The 15,570-nt window shown below is 33.6% G+C and overlaps 1 protein-coding gene across 5 annotated transcripts in view; it reads left to right on the top strand.

Annotated features, from left to right (window-relative positions):
• LOC145291164 (polypeptide N-acetylgalactosaminyltransferase 13-like) overlaps positions 1-15,570 on the top strand; it is a 175,705-nt gene that overhangs the window by 56,526 nt on the left and 103,609 nt on the right. For all 5 annotated transcript variants that reach the window (XM_080136692.1, XM_080136693.1, XM_080136694.1 and 2 more), the window contains 2 exons: positions 7,395-7,560; positions 13,497-13,666. In XM_080136692.1, coding sequence (XP_079992818.1) covers positions 7,395-7,560; positions 13,497-13,666 — 336 coding nt within the window. The remainder of the gene's footprint in view (positions 1-7,394; positions 7,561-13,496; positions 13,667-15,570) is intronic.

Here is a 15,570-nt window from a genome sequence, read left to right as displayed (position 1 = left end):
AATCACAATTAACAAGTAGCAAAATGTGTTTATGGCAACAAGGCTGATCAGATTCTGACTGCAATGTGGAAAGGAAATAATCTAAACTGGTTATGGAAAAAATGTTTGATAGGTTGGGTGACTGAAGGTCGACTTGAGTCATACCAAAAATTAAAAAAAAAAAAAGATTGTACTTGATGTTTACTTGTTGAATTCTTATTATAATGTAAGAATCAAAGATAAATGGAGTCTTTGGATTATTTTTATGAAAAGAAAAAGAGCTATTAACCCAACCCATCTGCATCTTTACATGTGAACCATGGGGGTAAAAAGATTGATGCGTCTCATTTAATCAAAATATGATGTAAAGAGATTTTGTGCCAATTGGTTGACTTTCTAATCAATTACGCATGTATAGGGAGATGAATAACATGGACTGATGATCTGGATGTGCGAAGTTGAAGTCAGTCGGTTCAATAACACCAATTTAATTTATCGATGTTAGTAATCATCTTGTGGTCACTTGTGTCAGCATCTGATTTTAAAATGAAACGGGGAATCCACGACCAGCATTAGAATCACAATAGTGCTATGGGGGGGTGCAGGTGGCAGAGGGGATGGTCGGCTGTCTCCAGGCTTTAGAGAATGAAGTCAAAGGAAGTCAATCAGATCCTGGATCCAGGTGCCCTGGAAATGATGTCAGAGAAGTCAAAATGGAGGAGGTAGAATATCCAAAAATTAGGTTGATCCTGCTGACAGCCGACCATCCCCTATGCCATCTGCACCCCCCCCCTCTCCTGTAACAATAAATCAAAATCATATCATGCTAATCTCAACAAATTTATGCTGTTACACAATTGTACTGTACCAATTGTATTGACTCGCATCATTCATTTGCATTTCAGTTACAATTGGTGTTCCTATTTACAATGCCTCCCCACGGGACAGAGTTAGACATCAGGGTCGTTTTTTAACGTGGAGAAAAGGAACAAAAATTAAAAAGTGTCTCAGTCATGAAGGACTTCTCCACTGACAGAGAACAAGAAATTGAAGTGCAGCATCTGAAGAACAGATACTACACTGTGGTCTCGAGCCAATGTATGCCAGTCAAAATTCCAATCTTGACAATCTGGTGGTGACTGAGTCATTTTGATGATTTTTTTTTTTTTATCTGTCAGAGTGAGTCATCTTTTCTAGGTAAGGTGGTCTACTCTCTCAGGCTTTGCCTTCTGGCTTTTGAGTGAAGGAAGTTTTTTGCTTGTTGTCTAAGACGCCATGACTGGGGAATGCCAATGGGCTACTCTGGTATTTTTTGCAGGATCAGTGTGCTCCTTCTTTAGGGATGCTGACTTGATTCTGCGCACCTTCCAACCTTGTCACCCCCTCCCTACGACACAGTGGGAGGAAAATAAATACCTAATAATGGAAATGCGTGTGAGTAACTTTCTGTGCATCCAATCACGACTGAAACACCCGTCTAGCAGAAAACACTATCAATAATTTCCCCCACTCTTTATCTGTGCCTAAACCTAAACGTAGATTCCATGAACAAAGCATCTTTCTTAGAACTGCACCCCTATGGAATTGTCGTCCGTTTTCCTGCTTTCCAGCTGACTACAATATGGTTGTCTTCAAGTCTAACGTAAACAAGTTTTTGATCAGCTGTTCCATATAAGTTAACAATTTACCGAATCTCCATTACTAACAATTACTATATTGTCCAATTTCTACTGTACACTCTTTAACCCTTATCCTCGAGTTACCTCTTGACCTTGATAAGTGGTGATGACCATGTAAAAAAAAACCCAAAACAAAACAAAAAAACATTATAGTGTATTTAAATTTTCATTGCAATTACCATCCCACTAAAAAACATCCAAGACAAAACTGGTCTAAAACCGTCATTTAATGTAAAATTGCAGTGAACGACAATCGAGATAAATTTTTATTTTCATTGTTTCAAATGTTCCTATTTACAATGCCTCCCCACGGGACAGAGTTAGACACCAGGGTCGTTTTTTAACGTGGAGAAAAGGAACAAAAATAAAAATTGTCTCAGTCGTGAAGGATTTCTCCTCCACTGACAGAGAACAAGAAATTGAAGTGAAGCATCTGAAGAACAGATACTACACTTTGATCTTTATATTTAATTTATTTCAATATAAAGTAAATTTGGACAAAAGGCCAATGTTGCTCGATCGATTGGTTTGAAAAATGTTATATTTTTATCACCTTTCATACTTATCATATATCACACTTGGTTCAGCGTCCATTTTTAGTTGGTAGCTTGTGTTAGATGGCTTTTAGAAATTGACTAACCTATATCTGACCAGGTCTTTGTTTATTCCTCTTTTCCTCAAGTCCATTTTTAACGCATCTTCTCATATCATCCTTGGCCTTATCCTGTGAACTGATCCTGCTACTTCAACTGTTCCACATCTACTAATGCGAGAACTTTCAGTGTAGCCATATTATTAAAGTCTAATCTTTTGCACAGATCTTCACATACTGTTTGGATTCAATTTTTCTCTGAGGTCATCAGATCCAAGCTTGACTTTTTTTATGGTGTAAATGTTGGAAAGAATAACAAGAAGACTCGGAAACAATGAAATGAATAATGTATTCGACAGAAAATACAGAAACGATGTTAATTGGGTGGGAACTTCACTCAATTGAAGGACAAAGTAAAGTTACATGTACCTTTCTCTGAGTCTTGGGTTCAGACTACTGAAAAGCAGAACCTGATCACCAGAAGTGACGTCAGGAATAGTCCATTGTCAGAATCTGTAGGGGTGCCACCTCAAGTCTTTAAAACTCATTATGCACCCATTGTATCATTCTTATCATTTCTCTCCATGCAATGCATGTCTTCAACTTAGCAAATTTCACTTTCATACATCATCATACTGCATACACATGATGAACTCTTGCTTTGGTCAACATTGGTAATGCTCTGCTGGTTTGTAATGACAAAAGTTCCTTAAATTTACTCTATCCACTTCTAATTCTTCACCAAGGTAACAAAAGTTCTTGAAAAACTCAATAGTTTGCCATCTAAAAACATTTCTCTACATCTGATTTCTCCTCTATCTCTATTGTCTTACACTTGTTTCACACAAACTTGTTGTCCTCTCTTAACCAACCAGTGATTCCTCTGCAATTCTTGTGTTCCAAAAATTGAATTGCACTCAACCCTTATATACTCTTAATATTTTAAATTACAGCAAATAACATTTGAAGGTTTTTTTTAACTGAAAATTTAACGAAAAAAATGATTAAAAATGGTGTATTGTGATTATTCTTTTTGTGTATTTTGACTTTTTTTGCTATTCAAATTGGCTTGTAAAATAAAGTAAAAAAACAAAAAAAAAACATAATTTTTCTTGATGTAAACTTGATGGAATAATTCATTTTCTTTACATCCATCCAATGCTTCAGAAAAAAATGAGAAAGAAGGAGAATAGAAAGTTGACATTGGATTTACTTTCAGCAGCCGCATAACTCTTGCTTCCCTTATTTTTGTCCTTTAGTCCTCACATTCCATAAAGGATGTTTCTGACAAATGGAGAAAAATATTTTCTAGATTGAAATCTATCCATCAAACACTTATCATTGCTAAGATTTTTACCATAATGTGGTATTTATTTAGCGCCTTACATCAAGTGGTTTCATGCCTTGTCTGGAGCAATTTCCATGAAAAAAAAGCATACTCTTCCATATAATCTGCTGACAATTAAAAAAAAAAGTGATGTCTAAATTAAATTTAGGATAAAGTTTATAACTTTTGTTTCCCTTATTTTCTCCTTTAGTTTTCACGTTTGTGTTGTGTGCTCAACCCCATTTTTAGTCATTACACAAAGTTTCAACTTAATAGTAAAAAATTTAGATACTCTGAGACTGAATGGATTAAGGAGATCTTAGGTTTACTTTTGCCAACCTCATTATTCTTGCTTTTATTATTTTCTTCTTTTGTCCTCGCATTCTACGAGTGATGATTTTGACACAGGAGTAAAAATTGCTGTCTTCTGTGTCGAAATCAATCCTTCTAAATCCACTTATTGTTGGCCAATGACTGATTTTGAAGTGGTATATTTTAACTCCTTACATTAATTGGCTTGATGTCTTGTCTGGAGCGATTTTCATAAAAGAAACGCATTGTTATGCATAATCTGCCGACCATTTTATAAAGTGCTGTCCAAATTAAAGTTTAGGATAAAGTTTATAATTTTGATCTATGAACCATGAACTTTTATGAATAATTGTATGTTAATATGAACATGTCTCGTCATGTATTGAGATACTTAAAATAAATATCATCTAAATTGATAAAGATCAGTTTCATGAGAATTATTGTAAATCGTGTATTGCTTGCTGATTAAATATACGCAGCGTTGGAATTTGATCTTTTTGTGCACCAAGCTTATTTCACTGAACATTATCTGTTAGGATTTATGAATCTGCATTCACACACGTGGTAGACGAAACGATGGAATGATAGTTTTAACTTAGGACAGAAAACTTCCATATATATATATATATATATATATATATATATATATATATATATTAGTAAGGGTGGGGCGATACAGTTTTAACAAAAGGGCTAGAATAATATGATGGTGTCTTCATTCATGCTGAACGCCCACAGAATACCCAGCAGCAATTATATATGAAAGATGCCGCTGTGGAATTTTCACAGGTCCCGCTAGTAATATTATTATTACTCTGTTTAATTATTTGAGTTTATAAAAAGGTCTGATTCAATAAGTTTTTGTCGATATTTGTTTGAAATAAATTGAACAGTTTTTGCTTGTTTGAAGTTAAAAATAGGATCATGCTGTAATGAATTAGAAAATGCATTACAAGAATTGTTATTCTTGCAATGCATTTCTTTTGTTGTTCATTCAGTCCTTTTAGTCCTCGTTGAGATTCACTAAAGTATATATTCTGGAAATTATGACATGGGACATATATACGAGGGGCGTGCAATAAGTAATGCCCCTGACCCACTTCCCATAGCAGTTGAGCAACGAATCTTGGCACCGATATCAGTCTTTCTCTACATAGGAACCACCCAGAGTTATGCATTTCTCCCATCGTTTGATGCAGCTCTGGAGACCGTTTTTGTAGAACACCCCAGGTTGGTCCTCCACCCACGACGTGACTTCAGAAATCAAGGCTGCATCATCTGGGAAACGCTCTCCTTTCAAAAACAACTTCATGGCTGGGAAGAGGTGAAAGTCAGAGGGTGCAAGGTCAGGAGAGTAGGGAGGATGGGGGAGGGTTTCATAACCACACGCCCGTGCTTCTGATCTGGCAACATGCGAATTGTGGACCAGAGCGTTGTCCTTCAGGAGGAGGGTACCTTTGCTGATCTTGCCCCGCCTCTTGATTTTGATAGCTTCCCTTAATTTCCTCAAAAGTGAAGCATAATAGGCTCCTGTAATTGTGGTACCCTTTGCCAGGAAATCTGTCATCACTACTTCATCCTGGTCCCAGAAGACTGTAAGCATGACCTTACCAGCAGAGGGCTGCACCCTTGCCTTCTTTGGGGGTGGTGAGTCCAAGTGCTTCCACTGCATTGACTGGGCTTTGGTCTCTGGATCATAGTGATGGACCCAGGTTTCATCTTGTGTAATCAGTCTTTTGAATAACTTTAACTCATCTTCTTGGCACATCTCCAAATTCATCCTCGAGCACTCGACGCGTTCTCGCTTCTGGAATGGTGTGAGCAAATGTGCAAAATGGAAATTCAATTAACTTTCTTGATGTTATATTTTTGGATTTTACCGTCACTGGATTATTTCTCTTCCACCAGACTATCCATTCATGTGTAATCACCCTTTTCTTCACCATATTCCCTCTGCTTCACTTTTTTGTTAGCAAGTAAGATCTTTGACTTGTTGTTTGATCAAATACTTTTGCATGCAAAATCCGATCCTGCATTTTGCTAATTCCTACCCTCTGATGAGAAGGACAGAATTTCTTCGAAACTCTGCGGATTAAGGACTATCCACTTATCAAGTGTTTCCTTTTCAGATTAAATATGTTTTTAACTCTTTTTCAAAGTGTTTTTTAACATGTTTTATTAACTGTTTGCTCGTATATATATATATATATATATATATATATATATATATATATATATATATAATGTGTATGTGGAAATAATTATATTTTACCTTTTATTTATAAAGCTCAACGTAATTACAGAGCATGACAAATAAATGACAAGTCTATATTCAAAATTTTAAGATATTGACCATCTTACCATTTATTCTTTTAAGTATGTTGACATTGTGCATGTCAACATAAAGGAATATATGGTAAGATGGTCAACAACTTGAAATTTGGAATATAGACACTTTTGTCATTTATTTGTTTATATATATATATATATATATATATATATATATATATATATAATGAGAGAGGAGAGTTCGAAGTTGAATAAATACTTTAACTCATAAGAACAATATGGAAAAGTGTAAATAATCTCTTTGGGCCATGTCATTTCAGAGCTAAATGTTTCCTGTCAGAAGAGAAGAAACGCAAAAATAATAATTTTAGAAAAAAACTGGCTTAATGACATCAATTTGGAAATGGGAAAGATTATATGTATACAGCTGTAGTAAGTTAAGAGTGTATGTAGAAATAAGATAGGAGAAAAGGAGACATTTAAGGGAGCAGATAGATCTGGAGGGGATAGCGGATAAATATTAAAAAAAAAATAATTAGCAGATAAATATAATAAATAGTCCAAATTTAGAGGATAAAATAAAGTTTGTGAGAAATTTATTTTATATATATAAATATATAAAAGAATAACAGTATAGTTATATTCCAACATCCAAATATTTATTTTTCATGCAAAACAGCTCGTCCAGCATGTTAAAATTTTGGTACATTTTTCTGAAGAGTATATGTAATGAAAAGATATGGCATTGACATAACTGTTTGTTTCTGCATAATGAAACGGATCTGTCAAAATAAAAAAATGTACTGAAATTTCAACATACTCTATGGTTATATTTAACATACATTGAGCTTCTAAGCAAAATGTATTGGTGAAATATAATTAAAAAAGATATATTTTACCAAAAAAATAACATATGGTTCAAAAGTTTGGGCCGATAGACGAGTTACTATAGAGATTCCATTTATTTTTAACATAATATTAATCATGAATCATTTATAATTTTGTTTATTGTTGCATTTAGATAACATACCATTAGTAATTCTGCCAGATTCATGGTGTGAACGAGATTTGGGTTTTAGCACATTTTATGAATGATATTTTGGTAACATATTTCCAGGGAATTGGATTGGACATTGAATGGTTACCGGAATCTTTGGATTTGAGTCTTTTAATCATAATTAATAAATATTTTCATCTTTCCTGTCTTGTTTTGTAGTGTTGATACCGCATCGAGCTGGCCCGGGTGAACTTGGTAAACCTGTGATTGTTCCAGCAGCGAGACAACAAGAATCAAAAGAAAAGTTTAAAATCAACCAATTCAACTTAGTTGCTAGTGACATGATTTCATTAAACAGATCTTTGCTTGATTATAGAATGGAAGGGTGAGTAACCATTGATACTATCTTTCTTTCATTTTTAAAAAAAAAAATTTTTTCTTTTATTTTTTTCTTTTTCTTTTTTTCTTTTCTTTTGCTTTTTTTCTTTTGCTTTTTTTCTTTTATTTTTTTCTTTTTCTTTTTTCTTTTCTTTTTTCTTTTCTTTTTCTTTTTTTCTTTTATTTTTTTCTTTTTCTTTTTTCTTTTCTTTTTTCTTTTCTTTTTCTTTTGCTTTTGACCCCCCCCCCCCAACAGAAAAAAAAACTCACATTTTATTCTCTCTCTTTTCTCAAGTTTGTCACAGGTAAACTCAACAGTAAAACTCATCCACTTAGAACAGCAATCACAGAGATCGATAGACAAGGAAGGTTTCATCTAAGCAAACTGATTTTGATTATTGTAAAAATTTGTTTGTCAGCATTTTTGCCCTTGCACTCAAAGCAACAGTCTACAATATTTTTGTAATGATCCCCCCCCCCTATTGATTGCAGTATGATGCTGGTCCTGTGAAGTTCTAGCAAGTGCACCATCCCAGGCTTTACCTATTCTTGAAAAGGGATTAATTTATTGCTAATAGCATGAGGTACCCCACCTGGGAATACCTATGGAGCTGCACAAGCACGTTTTACGGGTCATAGTGTTTATTCTCAAAGGCACTGGCTTTCCAATCCAACTTTCCTGACCTTTGTGTCTAATCACTCAGTTGTAGGCGGGGGATAAATACTTTCAACCAAATGTAGGGGGTCTTATCTTATATATGAAGTGAAGTCACCTCACAGACAAAATTATTTGTGCTCGATAACTTTACTACTAAAACACAAAAATGTGTTTAGTTAGTGATTTGTGAAACATTGATCTGTATTATTAGAAAACTAAATTTTACTTTTTATTGATTTCATCGATTTTGGTATTTAATCCAATCAACAGTTTTTGCTTTAATTATTAATGTCATAGAGCGAGTTGGAGGAGCTAATACTATCTGCTTTCTGTATTCAAGATCCTCTTCCTTTGACTCTAATCATTAGGTTTTTTTTTTTATTTTATTTTTTTTTTTTAAAAGGGAGTCACCACTTATCAAGTCCTGAAGGTCACTCGAGGATAAGAGTTAATGAGTGTAAGGTGGTAGTTTAGTAATCCTTAACGGTGTAGATTGGGTAGAATTTGGATTATTTAAAGGGACGACTAAACAAGAACTTGTTTGCATTGGACTTGAAGTAATTGTAATCGTCTGGGAAGCAGTGTCCCACATGTTGGCAGTTCAAGAAAAGAAGCTTAGCGCATGGAATTTGCATTTAGAATTAGGTACAGATAAAGAGTGGGGAAAATTGTTAATAGTTGATGTAACTAGTCAAGGTTTTATGAAAGTTTGGCACAGGGGATCATAGATTGGAGCTCAGACGAGCACTTGCCATATCTCTTCTGTGGGAAAGAGGTTACAAGGAAGAGAAACAGGCATCACCTACTAGGTTTTGAGGCCAGTTCTGAACTCTGTCAAGGCTAGGTACTAGCTTTGATAGAGTTCTAGGTACTAATTTTAATAATAGATAATTGTTTTTTTTTTGTTTTTTTTTTTCGTTTATACTGGTTGTCTATCATTTTTCAAGCTTTTTTATTGGTTTGAATGCTCAATGATGTCATCATGGAAAAAAAATAATGTTCACAGAATGAGAGTAGTAATTATAAAAAGTTGTTTGTTTTAAGTCTGATTATAAGAAAAATGATATCGGAATTGATTGACATTTTATGAGTAAGTGAATGTTTACTAAATCACAAAATCGATACAACTTCTCTTAATTCTATTGGAAATTAATATAAATTGTACAAGGAATCATTATTAATCGACTGAAATATAAAATGAGAATCATAAAAAAATGAGATGGTTTAATTATGACCAGAAATAATAATTGAACAAATAATAAATTATATAGCTTACTTTTTTTTGCATAATGATAATTATTTGATGATGTAATTAGATATAATGATAGTTCTCATGAAAATGAGTGATTTAATCAACTTACTACAAAATTTATGCATGATTATACCAGGTGTGACTGACAGATGGTGATATGTTATATTTGTTCTCCTTATGAAAAGGAGGGGGGGGTGAAAATGAAGAAAAAGAAGTGAAAAAAAAAATATTTAAGTAAATCCAATAATGGTTGCTGTTAATTTTCTTATTTGTAAATTTTTTTCTTAAAGATATGAACATTTTTACAAAAAGAGAAAGCAAATATGCTGAATATATTAAGTTAAATAAAAAGAAAGCTTCCTTTTAATTAGAAATAAGGAATAAGGTAAAAATTAAATATGCATTAATTAAATGAATATTAGACATATCTTGTGTTTTTTTTTTTTTTTCGGCCTGACTGTGGTAAAAACTAGCTTGGGGTGGACCCTGTGTGGGTTTTCATGCAAAAATTTTTTTTTAATTTCTAATTTAATAAAGGTCTTTTTGTGAGAAAAAACGTTTATTTTTGTCAGTAATTATCAGGAATAATGGACATATTTGTCAGGAAATCTCAGGAATTTTATTTATCAAAATTTTAATATTGTTGAGTTGGATTTTAAAGATGGTGGCCATGGACCCTTTTTTGGCAAGGTCAATTGTGGTAAACTTTTTTTTATCTGAAAGAAAGGTTATTCATGGCCAATATGCAAGTTAAAAAATGTGTATATTTACAAAATAGACCTAAACAATTGTTTGTGAATAAAGTGTTTTGAATGTATCATGTTATATGCCTTGTTCAAGAAACAAATAAGTGTGAAGCCTCATGTCTTTTAAACATTTCTTATCTATATATTAATACGATAGCATGTGTGTTCTTTTGTGTGTCACGGTTACATCCGGGTCGTTTAATAGTTATGTTCTTCTATTGTCATCAATAATTTTACCAAGAATTCTTCATAAGTTTTGGTTTCGGTTTCAACTATAGCTGATGGCACTTAAATCATCTTTTTTTTTTTTTTTTTTTTTTAAATAATTTTATCAAGAATTCTTCATAATTTTGGGTTTTGGTTTCGATTATGGCAGAAGGAACTCAAGTTATATATATATATATATATATATATAATATATATATATATTTTTTCAAGTTTTTATTTTAGTTTCGATTTAAACTAATGCACCCAAGTCATATGGATGTATTTTTTATTTTTTAAATCACAACTTTATAATATATAAAAATAGAACATCAACTCTATAATAATAGATACAAAATCTGCAAGAATTAAAATAGCATATCAAGCATATTTTACAACTGGGCTTTACCGGGCGTTTATGCTAGCTTAGATAAATACTTTTGCAGTTTTAACAAAAAAAGCTACAATGATATCAGATCGTCTCCATTTACACTGAACATCTACAGAATGCCAACATCAATATATTACATACTAGCGGGGGTACCCGGCATTGCCCGAGTGTTTGTTTCCGGGACGGGGGGGGGAGTTTTAAAAAATGTTATGGTAGGTAAGTAGGAAGGATCAAACCCGGAGTCATGAGTAAAAGTAGGAAAATAAAGTGTGAAAAAAAAACAAAAAAACAAACATCTGCAACGTTAACAGTTCGGCCACCAAGAAAAGTCCATTCCAGTTGTTTGGGGAAAAAAAACAAAAAAAAAACGACTACGGTAGGTCGGCGCGAACGTGAAAATATAATGTGAATTGTCCAGCACGCTAACCACTACGCCACAGAGCACTGCAGCTTAGTTTAGTGATTTTAAATAACTTCACATGAAAGAACTACGAAGCCAAACCGGTGTTCTCTTCTCAACTGTTCCTTGTGAACGATCCCCAAACGGTGTTAAGTGGTGGCAGGGGGAGGAGGAATTTATTAGAGAGAAAATATTTTACCACTTCCATTGATCTTAACCGATTTTGGCCGTGACTTCTCAGCAGAAAAAGTATAGAAATCTAAGATTATCGAGGAATTTGAGAAATAATAAGCCTATAACACACCTCAGATATTGTTCTGCCGTTTGTGCATATTATATTTGCATGAAATACCTTGATTTTTAATCCTATTAAGGTCAAAATCAGGCGGGGAAAAAATGAGTTCATTTTATTTATATAGAGATGAATGAGTCCCCTGTGGAATTTCCACAGGTCCCGCTAGTGATTATGATAATATGCATTTCTGCTATATTCAAAAGTGAGTCTGTTCGTGTGATTACTGTTTTGTTTTTAGTGGAATATATAACTTATTTGAGAGGTTGTTTTTGATAATATTTGTTGCTGAGTGCTTACGAAAATTGTGTTTTTAAGATAATCCAGTTTAAAAAAAAAATGGTTTATTGCATAACTTAGAATAAACACTGCCTTAAAACAGATGCAATTGTAATTCCTTTCCAAATGTTTTTCATTTGGAAAATACTATGAAAAATGTGTGCATGTCTACAGTTTAAATTAAATTAAAGAAAACTAAAAATAAAGAAAAATCTTTGATGCACATACTCCTCACAGAACAGATGTCATATTCCAAAAATCATATAAATTGATCAAGTAGTTTTATTTTTAACTTAGAAAATCAAATTTTATGAGTAGCAAAAAAAAGACTCTCACGTTAGCATTTGAAACAAACAAGGGTAAATAAATCTACAATAATTTAAACTTGCGAGATCAGCCTTGTAATGCTAACGATTTCAAATTAATCACCTCGAATCATTTAAAAATGATTTTCTTTACATAACAAAACAGTACTTGATCAATTGATATGATTTTTGGAATATGGTATTTTAGTTCCATGACAGGTATGTACATCATAAAAATTATTCTGTACTGATTTTATTATTATTTAGATCAAACTGTGAACTTGCACCTATTTTTCAAATCATGTTCCAAATAATCAAAAAGATGTATGGAGAGTTTGAATCCAAAATGATAAAATCAATTTTTCAACTTTACTAAAAATAAATATTTCAAATAAAAAATTTGACTGTAAAAGCCTAATTTAATTCAAAAGCAACATAATATCACATTATTATAATTCAAAAGTGAGATAATATTAACCAAATATCGCACGTTCTTTTGACAGAAATGATTAGGAGTGTGTTTGGATGATCAAATGCAAAACATTTTGTAGAGGTAATTTGCAATTTTCAAAATGGCATTTATTGCATCTGGCATTAAAACCCTTAATATATGTATTTATTTATAATAATAAAGAAGTTTAGATCAATATGAGAGCTTAGGCTTCAGGCAAGGAGAGTAAAATCAGGTGAAAAATATACTCGGTTTCTTTAGTTTTAATTATGAATCGCTTACTGTTTTTCTTCAGTCATATTTTATCTACTTTAGTCTTGTAAATAAATATTATGCTTACTAGCGAGGGGATGACCTTGACTGGTCATAAAATTTGCTTAAATATATTTTAATCCATGCAAATTTTGTATTTATTATTACACAGTCAGTTTTCTATTGATTATTATATTGTACCTAATGTATAGTAGTGATTTCAAAAGTTTAAAAAAATTACTTGGGTGCCATCAGCTAGAATCAAAAACAAAATATTTAGTCCTCCAGCCACGTTCTTTAACAATGTAACTATTGAGAGATAGGTAAGAAAGGTTTAATATTACCCAAATTCAATTAATTTCTTCAAATCATTTATTTGAAGAAATTAATTGAATTTGGGTATGTGCAGAAAAAAAAAATATGTTGGCAGTTGAAATAAGCATTTTGAATTTCAACTTCTGTATGCATTATTCATTCATCCAAACAAAGATTTTACTCTTTATAAAACAATTCTTGTGGTGTGATTACTATTTATTTCGGTGTTATGTGACCTATAGTTTAAGAGTTTATCGGTTAAATATTTACACACAGACAAACACACACACATGCATTGCTTATTATCTTTAAATAGATTAAATAATTTTGTAGTTAGATGATTTTCTTTTTACCAAATGAAACCAAGTGTTATATAAATGTACGTTTTGTTTTTCCAGATGCAAGAAAAAAACATATACAATTGAGAAATATCCCAAGACTAGCATTGTTATTGTGTTTCATAATGAAGCCTGGTCTACACTTTTACGAACTGTACATAGTATCATCAACAGATCGCCACCAGAATTACTGCAAGAAATTATTATGGTCGACGATGCCAGTGAAAGAGGTAAGTCTTACCTTTTTTCTTTTAATTTTATTTGACAGTACAATAAAAAATTACGCTTAAACCAGGCTTAAACACAAGCAAGACCAACTTGCCTCCTCCCTTGAGGCTTGCATTTACAAACATCCGTGGCTTAGAACTAATTTAGATGATGTTGAAGCATTTATCCTAACAAACACCCCGGATATTTTAGCACTAAGTGAGACTAACCTACACTCCTCCATCACCTCTAACTACTTTAACATACCTGGATATCTCCCACTCTGCCGTAAGGACTCTGACAGACATATGCACGGATTTGGAGTCTATGTTCGAAACACTCTCCTCTTGACTAGAGAAATAAAACTAGAATCGGACGATCAAGCCTTTATGTGCTTTAGACTTAACATGCAGCATAACATTAGCTACTTTTATTTTTTCTACTGCTCTCCCTCGACCCAGGACTGCACCCTAATAAACAAAGTCTCTGACAGCATAGATACAGCACTCTCCTTCGACACTAGCACACAAGTGCATGTATTTGGTGACTTCAATGTCCACCACAGCAACTGGCTTGGATTCTCTACTTACACACACAGCTGGTAGCACAACACATAACCTCTCTATATCTCATTTCCTATCACAGATGGTTACGTTTCCAACCCGTTTCCCAGATCAGCAAGAACAACCTGCATCACTTCTAGATCTGTTTCTGACCACAGTTCCCAATGATTGTATAATGAATCCCACAGCCCACTTGGGAACGCTGATCATGCAGTGATAATGGTTGAAATTGCCCTAAACTCCGGAGCCAAAACTGAAGAGCCATTGCTCAAAACGAGATATCATAAAAAGGCTGACTGGAGAGCCATCAGGGATCTCATCAGAGACGCTCCGTGGGGAAATATCTTTTCTCTTCTTGCTAAACAGTGCGCAATTGAGACCACTGAATGGTTCAAAATGGCAATTGAAGTACGTTCCCATGTGGAAATTTTATAGCAAGCCTCACTCTCCCAAATGGTTTACTTCTACTTGTGCAGCTGCCATTGCTCAAAGGCAGTATGCATACCACAAATTTAACCGACATAAGTCCAGTTCAAACAAACAGAAGTATATTGAAGCTAGAAATAACTGTAAGAAAGAAATAGCGACAGCTAAGAGAGAATTTACTGAAACCACCAAAAAATGCATCGAAGCACAGAAATTAGGAACCCGTTATTTCTGGAAAATCTACAACAGTGCAGTAAATAATGGGCAATCAACAATTCCCTCACTATCCAACAATCATGAAGTTGTTTGCACAGCAACCGAGAAAGCTAACATGCTTGCCAGACGGTTTGCCCCAAACTCCACACTGGACCCTGCTAACCACCCCCTCCCTGACTTTCTTTTGCGGACAGACGTCACACTAGACAATCTGAAAATCACCCCTTCTCATGTGCATGCTATCATAAAAAAACTTGACACTTCAAAACCATGTGGACCTGATCTTATCCCAGCTGTGCTATTAAAAAAATGTTCTGCCGAAGTAACTCCAGTCCTCTCCAAACTTTACAACAAATGCCTTAATGAAGCTTGCTTTCCGGACTGCTGGAAAACTGCTTCTGTGGTACCAGTATTCAAGAATTCTGGCGAAAGAACTGACCCATTAAATTATCGCCCCATTAGCCTACTCCCACTTTTTTCTAAAATATTTGAGACCTTAATTAACCATGCTCTAGTCCATCACCTTACAGATGCTAAACTTCTGACTGACCAACAATATGGATTTAGGCAAGCCTGTACCATAGCAGATGTCCTAACTGTAATCTCTGAACGTATATACCATTCACTGGACAAAGCAGAGGAGGGTAGAGCAGTAGCTCTAGATATATCTAAGGCTTTTGACATGGTATGGCATGAAGGTCTTCTCAGGAAAATCAGATCAT

The sequence above is a fragment of the Euprymna scolopes genome, chromosome 12 (assembly GCF_053919585.1).
Source record: "Euprymna scolopes isolate OS-2025 chromosome 12, ASM5391958v1, whole genome shotgun sequence".
Taxonomy (NCBI): Eukaryota; Metazoa; Mollusca; class Cephalopoda; order Sepiida; family Sepiolidae; genus Euprymna; species Euprymna scolopes.
This window is presented reverse-complemented; position numbering and strand designations above follow the sequence as displayed.